The 19,041-nt window shown below is 38.3% G+C and overlaps 1 protein-coding gene across 4 annotated transcripts in view; it reads right to left on the bottom strand.

Annotated features, from left to right (window-relative positions):
* TCAIM (T cell activation inhibitor, mitochondrial) overlaps positions 1-18,356 on the bottom strand; it is a 30,602-nt gene extending 12,246 nt beyond the window's left edge. For 2 of the 4 annotated variants that reach the window (XM_058182056.1, XM_058182059.1), the window contains exons 1-6: positions 17,113-18,356; positions 16,401-16,524; positions 13,493-13,646; positions 11,262-11,514; positions 10,388-10,510; positions 5,100-5,197 (exon numbers count right to left, since the gene is read on the bottom strand). In XM_058182056.1, coding sequence (XP_058038039.1) covers positions 5,100-5,197; positions 10,388-10,510; positions 11,262-11,514; positions 13,493-13,646; positions 16,401-16,524; positions 17,113-17,141 — 781 coding nt within the window. In that variant the 5' untranslated portion in view covers positions 17,142-18,356. The remainder of the gene's footprint in view (positions 1-5,099; positions 5,198-10,387; positions 10,511-11,261; positions 11,515-13,492; positions 13,647-16,400; positions 16,525-17,112) is intronic. The other 2 variants (XM_058182057.1, XM_058182058.1) reach the window with 2 other exon arrangements.
* Positions 18,357-19,041: the final 685 nt, after the last annotated feature.

The following is a 19,041-nucleotide window of genomic DNA, read 5'->3' as shown; positions in this document are numbered from 1 at the left end:
GTCTTTGGAGACTCAAGATGTTGTAGGATGTAGTGCAGAGCCATATTAACAGCATCATCTGTAGATCTGTTTGCTCGGTATGCAAATTGCAAGGGGTCTAAGAGCGGATTCGTGATGGTTTTCAGGTAGGAAAGCACTAGCCTTTCAAAGGTTTTCATGACTACAGATGTTAGAGCAACTGGTCTGTAGTCATTCAGTTCCTTGATGGTGGGCTTCTTCGGCACTGGGATGATGGTAGAGCGTTTGAAGCAAGAAGGAACATAGCACATCTCTAGTGATTTATTGAAAATATGGGTGAAGATGGGGGCCAATTGGTCAGCACAGACTTTTAAGCAAGAAGGAGTTATCTTGTCTGGGCCTGGAGCTTTTCCTGGCTTTTGTCTGTGAAATAGGTCCTGCACTTCCTTTTCTGTGATTACTAGGGGTTGTGAACCCAATGAAATGGGGTCAGTTGTAGGAGGCTTGGCTGTTGTTGGTGTGTCTGAGATGGGGGTTGTGGAGATAGGTGGCTGTAGTTTCCTTTCAAACCTGCAGTAAAACTCATTCAGGTCATCTGCCAGTTGTTGATTACCTTCAGCCTGGGAAGGAGGTTTGCCATAGCCGGTGATATTTTTATCAGACAACTTTAAAAATTGGAGAACAGAAGGTGCTGAAAGAGATTCCTTCCAAGATGTTAAGAGATAGGAAGGAATTTGTTTTTTTTTACACAAGAATTTAAAAAACATCAGATTCAATTCAGATGGGAGGTGCCAGTTGGACTGACAGTATTTTATCAAGGAAGGAGATATAGAATTGACACTGTTTTAAAGGCAAAGGATTTTCTTTCTACAGTTTTGAAAGTCGAAATAGAAGTGATAGAAAAACTTCAAGAGATCCAAGAAGGTGTGGTGATCCAAGAGGCTTTATTGCTGCCAGCATCAGAGGAACTACAAGAGCAAAGGGTGACAAGAGGAGCTCTTAAGCGTAAAGAAGAGCAACAGTTTCAAAGTAAAAGTCAAGACCCCAGTATGAAAGCTGTGGGAGTGGCTAGACGGAAGATACCGGAGGAGGATCTTCCGTTGTTTGCTTCAAAGCTTCAGGAGGCCAGTAATGGCAAATAGAATTTTATCATGGAATGTTAATGGTTTGAATTCAGCTCAGAAAAGAAGGAAAATATTTCACTACTTGAAACAATTTAAAAATGATGTGATTTGCCTGCAAGAGACACATATCAAATTATCAGACCAAAAATACTTAATTAACTCAAAATTAGGTAAACATTTTATTGCATCAGCTTTGGATAAGAAGCAAAATGGAATTGTTGTATATATCAGGAAGGATATACCAGCTAAGTTAATTGAGGCAGATATTCAAGGAAGATTTATTGCTATTGAACTGGTGATAGATGCAAAAAAGACTTTACTGATAGGTATTTATGTACCTAATCAGCAACAAGAAAAGTTTTATAGAATGTTACATGAGAGGTTGATCCTCTGGGATTATAGTTCGTTTATTTTATTAGGAGACTGGAATGGAGTAATTGATACAAGAAGCGATAAGAGAACCTCTTCTAAGAGATACCTATACATGCAAAACTACCAAAATCCTTCTTTGAAATGATGGAAGACTTTGAGTTTAGAGATATATGGAGGTTGCGGAATCCAGATAAGAGAGATTTTACTTTTTTCTCCGATAGGCATCAATCTTTCTCACGTATTGATTTTATCTTAATTTCTAATGACTTGCTTTCTAGGGTGAAGAAAATGAAGATATTTCCGAGGTCTTTAACTGACCATAGCCCAGTATGGATGGAATTATTACAAGGGAAAAAAGGTGGTAGAACATGGAGGCTGAATGAAAATCTGTTTAGATATGAGGATAATGTAAATCATTGTAAGAAACAGCTGAAAGAATTTTTTGATTTTAATATGCATAAGGGGACACCTATAGGAACTGTGTGGGAGGCGAGTAAAGCTTTTATTAGAGGTATATTGATATATTTGGACAATAGGCAGAGGAATAATAAACAAAGGCAGCGTAGGTACTTGGAAGAAGAAATTCAAAAGAAGCAACAGTTATTAATTCAAAACCCACAAGATCACAAACTTAAAGAGGCTATAAGAATATTACAGAGTCAATTTAATATGTTAATGGCAGACCAGGTGGCAACGAATATACAATATGCTAAACATAATACTTTCTGTAATGCAAATAAATCTGGGAGATGGCTGGCATATAACTTAAGGAAAAAACAGAAAGCACGTGTCATACAAAAAATAGAATATAAAGGTAAAGAGATATATCAACAGGATAAAATTAAAAAGGCCTTCTCAGAATTTTATACTGCTCTATATGCAAAAGATAAAATATCGAATAGGGACATTTATGATTATTTGAAAGATTATAAGGTTAATATTCTAACATTAGAACAGAGGGAGGAGTTGAATCGGCCGATAGCTACTGGAGAAATAGTGGAGGCAATTAAACAATTAAAAATGGGGAAAACCCCTGGTACAGATGGTCTTACGGCAAGTTATTATAAAAAATTACAGGACAAAATATTAGGCCCACTTAAAGAATAATTTAATCAGATACAACTAGGAGTGGGAATATCCCCGTCATGGAAAACATCTTTGATTTCACTGATACCAAAAGAGGAGCAAGATTGCTCTAAACCCGGTAACTACAGGCCGATCTCACTTTTAAATAATGATTATAAGATTTTTGTTAAAATAATAGCAAATAGATTAATGTTAGTTTTACAACAAAGAATTCATACTGATCAATCTGGTTTTATAAAAGGGAGGCAGATGAGGAATAATGTTAGACAGATTATTAATATACTGGAATATTTGGAAAAGAAGAATACTTCAGCAGCACTTATTTTTTTGGATGCGGAAAAGGCCTTTGATCAATTGCATTGGGATTTTTTATTTAAATTAATAGAGAAAATGCAATTTGGAGATTGTTTTGTTAGAATAATTAAAGCGATTTATGGAGAGCAAACAGCTCAGATTATAATAAATGGTAGTTTGACAGAAGTTATTAAGATTGCGAAAGGAACGAGACAGGGATGTCCTTTATCACCACTATTGTTTGTTTTGACTCTGGAACCTTTATTAGATAAAATACGAGAATTAACGGAAATAGAGGGAATTAAAATTAGACAATATGAGTACAAAGTTAGAGCTTTTGCAGACGATGTAGTGGTTATACTTTAACAAATCCTATAAATTCAAGTAGATTTTGTTGGAAGCAATTGATAAATATGGAAAGGTATCAGAATTTAAAATAAATCAGAATAAAACAAAAATGATAATCAAAAATATGTCTATACAACAGAAACAAAAACTAGAGGAAATAACAGGATTTGAGGTGGTAAAAAAGGTTAAATACTTAGGGGTTTTTATTAGCTCATCGAATAAGAAACTTTATAAGAATAATTATGACTTGTTATGGCAAAAAGTTCAGAATGATATGAGTGTCTGGAAAAAATTGCAGTTTTCGTTATTGGGGAGGATTGCGGCTATTAAAATGAATGTGTTACCTAGATTTTTGTTTCTGTTCCAGATGATACCAATAATTAAGAAAGATAAAAATCTGGAGGATTGGCAGATTGGGATTAATAAATTTATATGGCAGGGTAAAAAGGCGAGGGTTAAAATGAAAATAATACAGGACTCACGCGAAAGAGGTGGCTTAAAAATGCCTAATTTTAAACTATATTATGAAGCAGTAGCCCTTTCAGTAATAAGTGACTGGTTTAATTTAACGGAGGAAAGAATTTTGAACATAGAAGGTTATGACTTGTTATATGGATGGCATGCGTATTTATTTTATGAAAAAAAAGTGGATAGGGCTTTTAAGAATCATGTGTTGAGAAGTGCTCTTTTGTGGGTCTGGAAAAAATATTCTTATAAATTAGACTACAAGATTCCTATATGGGTGAGTCCCAGACATGCAATAGAGAATATAAATATAGAACAGAGACAGGAAATGATTACTTATAATGAACTTTTGTATGCTGAAGGAGGTAGATTGCAATTAAAATCATTACAGGTATTAAATGAAGAAGGAGGAATTATACTTGGTTTCCATATGGGCAAATAAGTGCTAGATGGAAAGAGGATCAAAAAATTGGTATAACGCAAAGGGAGGAAAATTAAATCAGACCCAGGAGCATATAAAGAGATTGTATAATGTGTTGCTTAAAATAGATTCGGAAAAGGATTTGATAAAGGACTGTATGATAAAATGGGCACAGAATATTCAGGAACCAATAATGTTGGAAACATGTGAGAAAATCTGGGTTAGAAATGTTAAGTTTACACAAGCACTGAATTTAAGGGAAAATTTTTATAAGATGTTTTATAGATGGCACTTAGATCCCAAAAAATTATCATGTATGTATCCTGATATCCAAGCGAAATGTTGGAGGTGTGATTGTGATGATGCTACATATTTTCATATTTGGTGGACTTGCAAGAAAATTAAGGCCTTTTGGATAAGAATTTGGTGGATTATTCAAAATGTATGAAGAAGAAGATAAAGTTCCTGCCGCAATTTTTTCTTTTGGGAATTATAACGGATTGTACAGGGATTGAGACTAAATTGATTCTGAATTTAATAACAGCGGCAAGACTGTTGATTGGACAATACTGGAAGAAAGTATTCTTCCTACAATAGAAGAATGGATACTGAAAGTCATTAATTTGGCTGAGATGGCTAAAATCTCAGGTTTTTTAAAAGACAATACGCAGGAAAGATATTTAATTGAATGGAAAAAATGGATTGATTATTTACAAAATAGATATCAGATTAAGAAATATCAGACTGCCTTTGAATAATTAGGAAGTATTATTTTATGTAATGGGGAGGGGGTTGGGAGATGAAAAGATTTGGATGAGGTTAATTGGATTAGAAGGGGAAAATTTTACTCTATGTTTGGTTTATGTATAACAATACCTTGTGATTGACCCGGGAAGCCGGGGGGGGGGAGGGAGGGGGGAATGGGGTTTTCTGGGAGGGAGGGGGGAAAAAAAGGGGGGGAAATGTTTTTGTTTTTTTTAAACTTTTTCAATTAAAAAAAAAAAAAAGAAAACTGCACTAGGAAAATGTACCTTTAGCATTCTTAGGTGCTTCTGGACTCTGGTGCGCTAAGCGACTTAGGCTATGTAACTGGCTACATCGATGAGCAATACCCCAGCTCCTCTGCCATCTAAAAAAACAATTCAAATTTTTATTTATTTGAAAATTTTACAGCCATACATAATATTGATAGTTGATTGAAAAAACAGTACTTTAAATGTTACTACAATGTAAATAATTCCAATTTCATAATATTATGCATTTTAGGTAAAGATAAAGGTTCCCCTCGCACATATGTTCCTGACTCTAGGGGGCAGTGCTCGTGTCCGTTTCAAAGCCGAAGAGCCAGTGCTGTCCGAAGACGTCTCCGTGGTCATGTGGCTGGCATGACTAAATGCCAAAGGCGCACAGAACGCTGTTACCTTCCCACCAAAAGTGGTCCCTATTTTTCTACTTGTATTTTTTACATGCTTTCAAACTGCTAGGTTGGCAGAAGCTGGGACAAGTAACAGGAGCTCACCCCGTTACGCGGCACTAGGGATTCGAACCGCTGAACTGCCGACCTTTCATTCAACAAGCTCAGAGTCTTAGCCAACTGAGCCACTGTGTCCCTCTTCATGCACTTTATCAGATTTAAATATTAAAGGGAAAGCTTAAGCAATGAAAAAAATAAGTTAAGTGATTGTTTAGGAGCAGCTTTCTTCTATTTAAACAGTAACAATAAATTAGACTATAGCTACAACCTTCTGCATCAGTATATTACTACTCCGTTACTATACTGCATCAGTAATTACCACTCCGTTTTCCCGAAAATAAGATCTATCCCAAAAATAAGTCCTAGCATGTTTTCTGCATGTGCACCCAATATAACCCTAGCCCTAAGCCCTACCCTAAAATAAGCCCTACTTAAGCACCTGCACAAACGCCCATTCTGTCTAGTTGCCTGCAGTACCAACATGAGGTAAGGTGTGGCGAGAGTGGTGGTGGAGCTGCCACACATGTACACCGGCTTACCTCAGGGATCCTACAGCCAGACCATCTACACTACAACTGCCTCACAGAGGCAGCACCACCAGCCATGTGCAGGAGCCGCCCATGTGGCAGCCAGCACAATTTTTCTTCTGGCACTGAATCCTATGTGGTATCGAAGTAAGAGACCGAGTGACGTGCCAGTGCTGTTGACACGAAGCAAGGCGGTGAGGTGTGCCTTGGGTCCACTACTGTTCACCTTCATGATCCATGATTACTGTGCCAAATCTGCTACAAATCATATTGTGAAGTATGCAGATGACACAGCAGTGGTGGGTTTTATCTGGGATGACAGTGAAGATGCTTATAGGGAAGAGGTGAAAGCTCTGGTGGACTGGTGCAGTAAAAGTAACCTGGTTCTAAATGTTAATAAAACAAAGGAGATCATTGTAGATTTTAGAAAGAGCCAGCATAGTCATACTTGTTTGGAAGGGGTTGGAAGGGGTTTTCCCCGCTGCCTTGAAAGAGGCGGTGGTGAGAGCCCTCCTCAAGAAGCCTTCCCTGGACCCAGCTATTTTAGGAAATTATCGTCCAGTCTCCAACCTTCGCTTTGTGGCGAAGGTTGTAGAGAGTGTGGTTGCGTGGCAGCTTCCCCAGTACCTGGATGAAGCCGTCTATCTAGACCCGTTCCAGTCCGGCTTCCGGTCCAGACATAGTACGGAGACTGCTTTGGTCGCGTTGGTGGATGACCTCTGGAGGGCCAGGGATAGGGGTTGTTCCTCTGCCCTGGTCCTATTAGACCTCTCAGAGGCTTTCGATACCATCGACCATGGTATCTTGCTGCACCGGTTGGAGAGCTTGGGAGTGGGAGGCACTGTTTATCGGTGGTTCTCCTCCTATCTCTCCGACCGGTTGCAGACGGTGTTGACAGGGGGGCAGAGGTTGACCGCGAGGCGCCTTACTTGTGGGGTGCCTCAGGGGTCGATTCTCTCGCCCCTCCTGTTCAACATCTATATGAAGCCGATGGGTGAGGTCATCAGTGGTTTCGGGGTGAGTTATCATCTGTACGCTGATGACAGGCAGGTGTACTTTTCCACCCCGGACCACCCCAACGAAGCTGTCGAAGTGCTATCCCGGTGTCTGGAAGCCGTACGGATCTGGATGGGGAGAAACAGACTCAAGCTCAATCCCTCCAAGACGGAGTGGCTGTGGATGCCGGCACCCCGGTACAGTCAGCTGCAGCTGCGGCTGACTGTAGGGGGCGAGTTATTGGCCCCAATGGAAAGGGTGCGCAACTTGGGTGTCCTCTTGGATGGGCGGCTGTCGTTTGATGATCATTTGGCGGCCGTCTCCAAGAGGGCCTTTTACCAAGTACGCTTGGTCCGCCAGTTGCGCCCCTTCCTTGACCGGGATGCCTTATGCACGGTCACTCATGCTCTTGTCACTTCTCGTTTGGATTATTGCAATGCTCTCTACATGGGGCTGCCCTTGAAGTGCACCCGGAGGCTGCAGCTAGTCCAGAATGCAGCTGCGCGGGTAGTAACAGGAGCCACTCGTTGCTCCCATGTAACACCACTCCTGCGCAGTCTGCACTGGCTTCCTGTGGTCTTTTGGGTGCGCTTTAAGATTTTGGTTACCACTTTTAAAGCGCTTCATGGCTTAGGGCCCGGGTACTTACAGGACCGCCTGCTGTTACCTCATGCCTCCCACCGACCCGTACGCTCACACAAAGAGGACCTTCTCAGGGTGCCGTCCGCCAAACAATGTCGGCTGGCAGCCCCCAGGGGCAGGGCCTTCTCTGTTGGAGCTCCTACGCTCTGGAACGAACTTCCCCCTGGTTTACATCAAGTGTCTGATCTTCGGACTTTTCGCCGTGAGCTGAAAACGCACCTATTTATTCAAGCGGGATTGACTTAAAAGTTTTATTAAATTTTAATTGGGGTTATTTATATTTTAAGATTTGTTAATTGTTTTAAATTTTCGGCCACCCTATAATATGTCTTGTTTTAATCTTGTTTTTAATGTGTATATTGTGTATTTTAAATGGCTGTACACCGCCCTGAGTCCTTCGGGAGAAGGGCGGTATAAAAATCGAATAAAATAAATACATAAATAAATAAATAAATACTCCATTTAGTATCAAAGATGAAACTGTAGAAGTGGTGAACAGTATTAAGTATCTGGGGGTGCAGACAATTATGTATGTACGTGTGAATGCATTTTGTCATGTTTATGTAGTGTATATTGGAGGTAGTGACCCTTTGAGAGCTATATGCAACAAAATTTCATTTTAATGTATGTGTTGTGACCCAGGTTCCCAGACTTGGACTCCTGGAGGAGGATGATTCAGAGAGTGAGGAGGAGGGGCTGGCAAGGCCTGCTTCCCCTGGGCCCTCTCCCTCCCTGGCACCGACCCAGGAGGAGGAGGAGGGGCTGGCAAGGCCCGATTCTCCCGGGCCTTCTTCTGATTTGGCAACGCCCCAAGAACAATCTTGGCTTGATGCGAGACTGGGCAGCTGTGACCGGCGCGCGCAGCAGAGGAGGTGTTGGGACAAGGTCAGAGAATGATGAGTCATAGAGTGAAACCCACAGGAGCTATAAAGCAGGAGGCGGAGCTTCCTGGCTTTTTGTCTTGGACAAAGCAGCGAATTTGTGCAGGCAAAACTGTTTCAATGGAGGGAAGAATATGTTTGTGAGTGACTCTTGCCTTATCTATAATTTCCTAGTTATCTCCAGAGACTTGGTAGGCGCGTGGGTAGACGTGGCCAGAACATCTCTGTGCCAGAAGGAATCCAGCCAAATGTAAATAAATTTAAAGAAGGCCTTTGACTGACTTTTTGTTGGGAGTATTGGGAGGGGGAAACAGAACATTTTTTCCAAGACCCTGACTAAACCATCTTCCACCAAAGATGAACCAGCAGCAGGTACAGCAGCAGTTATAGCAGCTACATGCGGCTAATCAACACCTACAGCAGCAAGTGGCTCATTTGGCAGGCCAACTTGCTGCCAGGAATGTGCCTGCAGCCCCCCCCCCCCCGTCCTCCCACTCCTCCTCCTTGTCGCATTTGCCCGATAACTGTGCCGGATAAGTTTTCTGGGCAGCCTGAGATGTTCCCGACCTTCTTGGGACAGTGCCAGCTCTACATGGCTATGCGGCCAGAGGATTTCCCAGACGACCAGGCTAAGGTGGCCTTCGTGATTAACCTTCTTTCCGGCTCGGCTGCCCGATGGGCCGCGGCCCTCTTGCTCCAGGACAGCCCCCTGCTGGCAAACTGTTTCAATGGAGTGAAGAATATGTTTGTGAGTGACTCTTGCCTTATCTATAATTTCCTAGTTATCTCCAGAGACTTGGCAGGCGCGTAGGTAGACGTGGCCAGAACATCTCTGCGCCAGAAGGAATCCAGCCAAATGTAAATAAATTTGAAGAAGGCCTTTGACTGATCTTTTGTTGGGAGTATTGGGAAGGGGAAACAGAACAGTATGCCGATTAGTGTACAGTTATTCTACATTCGAAGACAACAGTAATGGCTGTTAAAAACCTACAGATTTATAGAAGAGTGCCCAACCTAAATTGGTCTGAGTACTACTAAAAGCTGTTTGGTTTGTGCAATTTCACAAAATATTGAAGAAAGTTGTTTGGTAAGATTCAGAAAATGCTTTACAGAAGAAAATACACCACAGAATTTTTTTTTTTACTCAATGCATCAGATTTCTCATAAATTAATGATGATTGATGGTAAGATGTTCTGCCAGTGAGGTTTTTTTTACCTTAATAAATTTTCTTAATGAATCCCTCAAAATATAAAGAAGTTACATTTGCACTATGTCTTTCAGGAATCCTATGTATTCACAGAAAAATTGGGTCACAGGCTAATTACAAATTACCAAAAAAAAAAATATTGCATTTTTGAAATGACTTCCTTTAGAAATCATTGAATTGGTAGTTTGTAGACAAGAATATTCTTATATTTTAATATTTTTACTAAAATATTAGATGTTGTATAATTAATGTTTACTTAATACATAAATTTAAAAAAAAATAAAATTAAAGAGAAACAAAATAATACTTAAAATACTTGGAGAAGCATTATAAGCTTTATAAGTAACCACTACTTTATAGAAAAACTGAGCAAGCAATTATTTCTTGGAAAAGCACTTATACAAAGAGGACATTTTTTGAAAGTAAAAATTATTTTTCTCATACTTTATATATAATCATCTTCATCAGAGCACATATTTTAGCATAATTTAAAATGTATTTGCTAGGGTCCATTTATTTTAGGTCTATTTTTCTATTTATCTTGAAATTTCTCCAAAAAGTTCATTTTCCTCCAAAAAGTTAATGTATTACCTAATATCAGAGAGCTGCAACTGCTGACACAGTTCATTTTTCAAACGATCTAATTCTTTTCTGAGTGGTAAGCTGTCCTTCAGCTTCTTCGTGGCACTTTTTTCATTGTTATCTAACCAGGAGCTACATGAGTAAGAGGAAGTAAGAAACAAATACAGATTACCACTGCATTTAAAAATTAGCAGCACAATAGATAAGCAAAACATTATTGTTGGGAGTCTGCTCCTCTCAGTTAAAAAGTTAAAAATCATGAGAGAACAGAATATCTAATGGCTATTAGCACTAACAATATATAACTAATATAAAGTTAAGACCCAGTACAAAATCCATTTTATGCATAATTTATTTAAATTAGCTATAGTCTAATTTTATATAACATTGAACTGGAAGTAGTTTTTTTGAGCATACAAGTCAGCGACCCCCTTCCCGTCCCTCCAAGATTCTCTAGTCCCGCTGTGGCTGTAAACATGCATTTAAGATTCTAATGCTATCTACACTTATTGCATATAGAGGGATTATATTTCTTTACAGAATTTTCTTATACAAACTCTTTTCTATTCATCAGATGTTAAATGAAAACATTTAAAAATTCCTGTTTAATGAATATGTTTTTCAGAAATTTAAATCTAAATTTTCAGAAATTTAAATCTAAAAAGCAAATACTTTCACTTCAATATTCACAGTGAAAATAAAGGACATAAAATGAAAGTGAAGATATTTTCTAGGCAGAAATCTTGTAGTTTGCTGATATCAAGTTTAAAATATAAAAGTACATGGTCAAAGAAAGACAATGGGCTCATTGGCTGGGAAAGATCTCTGCCTCAAACAGAATAGTTTGTAAAAAAGTCAACTGAGCATGTTTTTATATCACTACCTCAGGGTAGTTTCCATCCTCTGGGCTTGCTCCAGTTCTTCCTCAGGATCCTTGAATCCAGTAAAAGAGTAGTATGTCTTATCCCATTTAATTGGCCTGTGAAACATTCTTTTGGTTTCCTGAGTAGATTGAGTATTTACACTGCCATTCAAGCTTTGGACATGATCCGTAGATAAACTGCACGAGTTCAAGATATCTAACACTGTGCTTAACAAGTCTCTGGTGTTTAAAGTAAAACTCACTGCTCGAAATCCTATGAAATGAACAGAACAAGGCTGTATTTAAATGAATGCATTTATATTGTTTCCATACTTGCTTTAAAAGACAATGCAAATCAGAGCTGAAGACTAAACATTTATAATGCTAAGCCTGAGATTGTTATAAAGATCTGGTTTTTATTGAGAATACTTGATACAAGTTCTGCTGCATGAATTCAGCAGAACTTGTACCAAGATTGATAGCAATAGATTTTCCTATAAAGAGCTTTACTAATCTTATTTTTGATTATCACTATATTTGGTCAGATATTTGATCTGCAAGAGCTTGATAAAAATATATAAATGGATACTATTTTTATATAAACCACAGTACAATAAGAGCGTGACAACATACAAATTTTCTAAATAAATAAAGCTACTATCTGTATATAAACATAATTACATTGACATTTCAAAATAATTATCCATTTTATGCATAGTTTATCCTTGACTATATTTTACAATCTTCTGTAATTCTGTAGTGAGCTAAATGGTAAATAAATAAAATAATAAACAAACTAGAATAAAACAAGCAACCAAACTAGACATTAATCATTTAAAACAATCTCACAAACAACATGGTGCATTCCAGTTATATTAAGCTGAAACAGCCAGCATGAAGAACACCAGATTGGAGAAGAATATCCTAATTTTTTTCCCCTGGAGATGATTTTTAATGCAATTATTTCCACAATAACATTCTCAGGGATTTTTTTTTTCTGATTAATCATGTCTGATTCTCAGATACCACCTGAATAAATCCCTGGAATTTTCCTGGCAAAGTTTTTAAGAAGTGATGTCACATGGCCTCTTTCCTAGAATTGAGAAAAAGTAACTAGTCCAAGGTTATGCATCTTGGTTTGTGATGAAGGTGGAACTCATGGTCTTCCAGTTTCTAGCTTGATGCCTCGACCACTATACCAAACTGCCCCTCACAAGGAAAATATTAATAACAGAAAGCTAAGACCCAGTCTACCATTTGGAAATGCAAGACTGCATGTAACTTTTAGTTTCAAATGAATATCCTACCACTAAATCATAGGCAAGATATTATGAAGTTTTAAAGATAGTCCTCGACTTACATCCATAATTGGGACCTGAATTTCTATCATTAAACAATGTAATATCTGACTGCATAGCTTAGCAATAGCAAACCCCACAAACCTGGTTGACATCATCAACTGAATCCCAGAGTGGTTAAGCGAGGCAACTTCTTACTGGCTTTCCACAATCAAAGTCAGTGGGGAAGCCTGCACAAAGTTGCAGATTCCAGCCCAGCAGGCAAGTAGCTGCTTCTAGGTAAGGAAGAGAGTGAGGAGATGTGAAGGTGGTCAGGAAGGGTGCATGTAGCTGCATCAGAGGTGCCATGCTGATCAGGGAGGGTGTACAGGGATGTGTAAAGAGGTGATTCAGAAGTTAGGGGGGTGAATAAGATAGACAAGGGACACTAAGCAGCTCAGGTATAGTATGCAGGGATTCATGAGAGCCCTGCCTATGTTTAAGGGTGTATGATGCCTACCAAGCAACTTGCAACTTTCCCTGTTGGCTTCCCCATTATTTTTCTGGGGAAAACAGCAAAGAAGATGGCAAATGGCAATCATATGATTGCATCTGGTCATATGTATAAATGGGTATCCAAAGACCCAGACTGAAATCATATGATCGTGGTGGTGCAAGTGCTTAGACTGGTATATCTCCAAGAACCAACTGTAACGATTGTACATTCAGCCCCATTGTAACTTCTAACAGTCACTAGATGAATATAACTCGAGGACTATCGGTACACATTGCATTTATATGCTGACAAAAGGAATAGTAAAGTCACTATGGATACAGAAGGAAATTTGGGATTATTTTGAGGAGATATATTGAAGATTTCCTGGCACATAATGTAAAAAATTTTCAAACACAAGAGGAGTGTCAGTCATCCATAATCTGTCAGTGATTTAGTAAACTCCCAAATGTTAAAAATACCTGCAGCACCAAATGGTTCTTGGACACTGGAAGGGCTTTGTTCTCTCTCTCGTACATAAAAAGTGAGTTGAGTTGGTTTAAATGATCTGAAGCCTGGTTTCTGGAGATTCTCTAAATACCCATTTAATCTTTTCAGAGAATTTTCATTGATTTCCTGAAAATAACAAAATATTCAAATGCAGAGGCTGATTACATTAAAGCAGATACATTCCAAGAAATAGATTACAACCACCTTGCTTAATAAAATATATTCCAGATGATCAAATATATATATTTTTTTGTTTACATTTATATCCCACCCTTCTCCGAAGACTCAGGGCGGCTTACAGTGTATAAGGCAATAGTCTCATTCTATTTGTATATTTTTTACAAAGTCAACTTATTGCCCCCCCCCCAACAATCTGGGTCCTCATTTTACCTACCTTATAAAGGATGGAAGGCTGAGTCAACCTCGGGCCGGGCTTGAACCTGCAGTAATTGCAGGCTACTGTGTTCTAATAGCAGGCTCTAACAGCCTGAGCTATTACGGCCACATTTTTAACTGGATTTTTTTCAGTTCAACTGAAAGATTATATGGTGCATTGTTTAGAACAGGGGTCACCAACCTTTCAGACTTCAAGGACCATTAAATTCATAATTTTAAATCCCGCAGACCACCAATATGATCTGCCTAATGACCACCTGGGTGGGCATGGCTAGGTGGTCATGTGACTGGGTGGGTGTGGCGCATTAAGGGTGCCTCACCAGCCTCTATTCGGCCCTCCCCTCCCAGCCACTTATTACCTCCCCCCACTCCGGGCTCCTTAGGGCCCCAACAGGAAGCAGTTGTTGGAGCTAAGTAGCCACCATGAGAAAGAGTTGGCAAAACAGCTCAGTTCAAGTTGGATCCGACCAAGGAAGCTCAGTAGAAGCACCTCACTGAGGACTACAAGCATAGGCTTTTCAAGCAGAGGGAAGACCTGTGGGAGTGCAAGGCCAGGTATGGCACCCGGAGGCTCAGCGGGCTGAGATGGTCAGCCAGTTCCAGGCCACATGCAGTCCCACTGGAACAAGGCCCACTGGCTCTTCGCCACCAGTGGCACTTCCCTCCAGCCTTCGCCCAAAGTCCTTCACCAGGAAGCTGAAGCAAATCCCAAGTCAGAATTTCTGCCCCCCTCCAACCCACACAAAAAGACCCGAAGGGGGAGACACTCTGCAGCAACACAAACGTTTATTGCACGTATCTGTCCCAGGGGCTGTAGTTTGAGGACACCTGATTTAGTGCAATATAAAAATGCAAATATTTTTTCTGTGGACCATCAAAATTTTCTCGCGGACCACCAGTAGTCCACGGATCACCAGTTTGTGACCACTGGTTTAGAATATTGCAGAATTTCTATTAAATAACACGTAATGATTGTTTCAATGGTAAATGAAAAAAGTTCACCTGTGCCATTGTCTTTGCCAAAGAATCCCAGCAATCATTCAATTAATGAAACACTGTTTACATGTTTTTAGAATTATATCCCCATATCAAAACAACTTACCTTATGTGCAGCCAGAATCTGAAAATAACATTTAACACAGCACGGTACTTAAACAAAATGGTTCCATTGAGACCAAAATATAATTTTATCATATTTTATTTATCTATATATTAAATTATTTCATTCCAATTTCATTTTATACTATATTTTATTCCAATTTCATTTTAAATTGTTTTTATCAATTTTAGTAATAATAATAATTTAATTTAGTAATAAATTAAATAATAATTTATTTAGTAATAATTTGTGCTGGAACTCTGCACTTTGATATGGCCCAAGAGCTAATCAATAAAGTAAATTAACTAACTAGAATTATATGCTAACTCCAATCTATGAGGAGATTGTATACCTAAATATATAACCCCTAAAGGTTGTTTACAAATCCAGCTTGTGCTAAGGCGGAATTCAAACAATATATACCTAACAAAAACCATATAGCTATTATGAGGACCCAGATTGTTGGGGGCAATAAGTTGACTTTGTATATAATATACAAATGGATGAAGACTATTGCTTGACATAGTGTAAGCCGCCCTGAGTCTTTGGAGAAGGGTGGGATATAAATGCAAATAAAAATAAAAAAAATAAAAAAAATGTGCCTGGGCAGCACCAATCAAATAAAGAAGTTATCCATATTGCCAAACAACAACAACAAATGATATAATTTCCATTTTTCAAGTCTGCCAAAAAATATATATCAAGATTTAATGGCTTTTCTAAATCTAAGAAGGTTGGGATTAGCCAAATTCCAAGTGAACATTGTTTTACAGAAGGTTCCAGTTAACTGCATATATTTTAATTTCTTTATTATAATTATAATTATAATATAATTATATTATTATAATATAACTGCATATATTTTAATTTCTTTATTATAAGTAAGCAATATTTTTCTCATATCCAAGTTCTTTCTGAGTGTGTGCTCTTGGTATTTTCAGGGCCATTGTCTTCTTCCTAAGGCTGAGAGGAAGTGACTGGCTCAATCTAACTCATCTGGCTTCAAGGATCAGAACTCATGGTATCAGAACTGATCAGGATCAAAACTCATGGTATCCCTATAAATATATGTATATGTTCCAAAAGCATGATAAAAGAATAATCTTTATCTCTTACAAGATCTCTTTAAACAGATAAATCATAGTTTAATAGTAAACAATTACTATTGTTTACTATAGTTATAGTTTAATAGTAAACAATTTTCCACATACGTTTTGTGTGTGGAAAATACTACATTACAATATCGATGTCAGATTAACAAGCTACTTGTTAAGTATACATTTCACTTAACCTAGAAATATTAAATAGTGCAGGCTTAGATAAGTTCAAAATTCAGATTTTTTTAAATACATAGAATTGTATCTCAAAAAATAGAAGTTTTTTACCCTTTCTCTGGGATGCTGACCAAAAAAATCTGGATGCACTGCAAAATAGAATGGTCGCAGAGCATTTATAGCATCAGCCCCAGATAATGCTCTTGCCTGCAATTGTAGTTTCTTGAAACATAACCTTAAACAAACAAACAAACAAACATTGTTAGCCAACCAAACAGAACACAAAGTTCGGCTCAGGGTAATAACACGTTACATTAAGGATGGATAACCCAATAAAATTAGATTTGACCATTCTTGGTTACAACAGCATAGAAAAAAAGTGACGTAGCTATTTTTCATACTTATGAAAATTTCAACATCCTCATGGTCACATGATCAAAATTTGGATGCTTGGCAACTAGCTCATATTTATGATAGTTGCAGTTCCTGTGATCATGTGATCATGTTTTGCTACCTTCTGAGAAACAAAGTCAATTTAGAAGCCAGTTTCATTTAACAAGCATGTTACTAACTTAATAACTGCAGTGATTCACTTTACAATCATCTCATTTAGCAATGGAAATTTTGGACTCAATTGAGGTCATAAGTCGAGGACAACCTATGTTTTCTGACAAAAAGTACTTGCCTAATATTAAAAAAATGTAATTTATAAGATTAAATTATTGCATCAAGTTAAGAATTATATGAATTCAATTCACTCTTTTATTCAAATGGCTATAACCATTTAAAATGGTATGTTAAAAATGACAAAAAATCACTTTACCTCCTTATTGCCAACCAATAACAAAACATCTCTGTTTAATCTGGATTCCAAACTGATTCTAAATTTCTATAAACAAAAAAAATCATTAATGCATATTTTCTAGTGCTACTTATATTTCAAGTTACAAAATATAACTGAAAAATTAATATTTGATATTACATTAAATTATTTTAATTAGTGGCAATTACTGTCTGCTTAACATTATGGAACAAAAACTTGATAGCTTACAAATTGATGAAAAGAAGATGTGTCCCCAAAACAATAAATCCCAATCATTCTGATACAAAAATATTACAGCTGCTTCCCTTGGCATGCAATTCAAAGTTAAGATGAAATGGACCAGAAGGACAAATGGTATTGAATCAGAATTATTGCTGATGAAATGATAACTCTCTTCTCCATTATTTAAATTTTTGTGTACTTAAAAAAAATGTAAGGCTACTAAAAATTGAACTTGTCATTTTTTTTTAACAATACCAAAATTGTTAGCTAATGCTTTCTTTCAATATGTTTGATTTTCCAATCTAATTTACAGCACCAGGATTTTCTGGAAGCCTCCTATAGAAGGACCGATCAGATCTAAACATGTTTAATTTTTCAAGAACAACAAATGCTATCTAGGTGCTATTTTATTTAAACGTGTATACCGGTATAGTAACGATATTCATCAAAGATTCTTAATTATAACATTGTAAGTTTTTAAGAAGCTTATATAAGGCAATTAACTTCATGTACTTAAAAATGCAGACAAAATACGCTTATTATATAACAGAAAATGGTATACAATATAGACACATTGAGCTGCATGCCATTCCAAAATCCATTTATTTCTTAGCTTCTTTGGGAGTGCCTGGATCTCTCTCTCTCTCTCTCTCACACACACACACAGACAGAAGGCCAACTTGAATTCAAGACTTTAAAGGCGTACGTGAAGGGCATCAGCGGAGAAAGTCGTACAACGAGCCAGAGAAATGCCCAAAGGGTTTTCAAACCTGAAATTACTAAAACACTGAAAGCAAACCCTTGTTCTTACAACCCAGTCATTAGGCGCTTGAGGTGTTACACCAACAGTTTCCCGTCACAGTAACCGCTCCGCCTGCTGCCTCTCCCCGCCTCAGCTGTTTCTTCCCGGGATACCATGGCTTCACACGGAAAAGTCCCAAGGTGCAAACGGCCTGATTACAATCCCTCCACAAGGAACCTCCTCCGCCCAAGAAGACCTTTCGAGGTGTAGGAGGCGCTCCGGCCGCCAAGCAACGTCAATGTATTTCTGCCGCCCCCTCAACGTCACCACCGCCGCCCCTAACCACCACCCCCAACTGCGTTTTGAAAGGCGGAGCGGTACCGCTCACAATTCTGCGCCGCTGCCGTTTCAGGAGGGCGCCTCGCCTAGCAGACGAATTTAGCTGCATCGAAGTCTTCAGTCAAAAAGCCTCGATTCCTTTAATTGGAACTGGAATTCAACTCTTCAGCTTTGTCTTTATTCGAGGGATTCACGGAGCGCATGTACAAGGGCCAACCCTCAACCGGCTGGGAGGCACATTCCCTGAAAGCGTTTATCGTTCATTCATTCTAGACTTCAGAGTAGATATACCATAAGCGGCTGCAGAAAGAATGAAATTCCCAACCAACTATTGGAGCTACAGCTGGTATATAATAGTTGGTATAGCCAATAGTTACAACCACTAAGTCACTCAGTGCAGTTATCTTATTAAATCTTCTCCAGTTGGCCTTGACCAGTAGGATCAGACTTCTAGTAGCACTTGTGAAGTGAGTTTTATTTAAAGGCATCAGGTTTTGCTGAATTGAAGTTCATTTTATCAGATGTGATGGAGCAAATGTAGTTCAGGATGCAGTTGAGGTCTTTTGATGAAACCTGTTAATCTGAAAAGATACTGCAAACCCCCAGCTTTTGGGGCCTTATAGTCT

This window comes from Ahaetulla prasina, chromosome 4, assembly GCF_028640845.1.
Source record: "Ahaetulla prasina isolate Xishuangbanna chromosome 4, ASM2864084v1, whole genome shotgun sequence".
Lineage (NCBI taxonomy): Eukaryota > Metazoa > Chordata > Lepidosauria > Squamata > Colubridae > Ahaetulla > Ahaetulla prasina.
The sequence above is the reverse complement of the archived record's forward strand: the minus strand, read 5'-3'. Positions and strand labels throughout refer to the sequence as shown.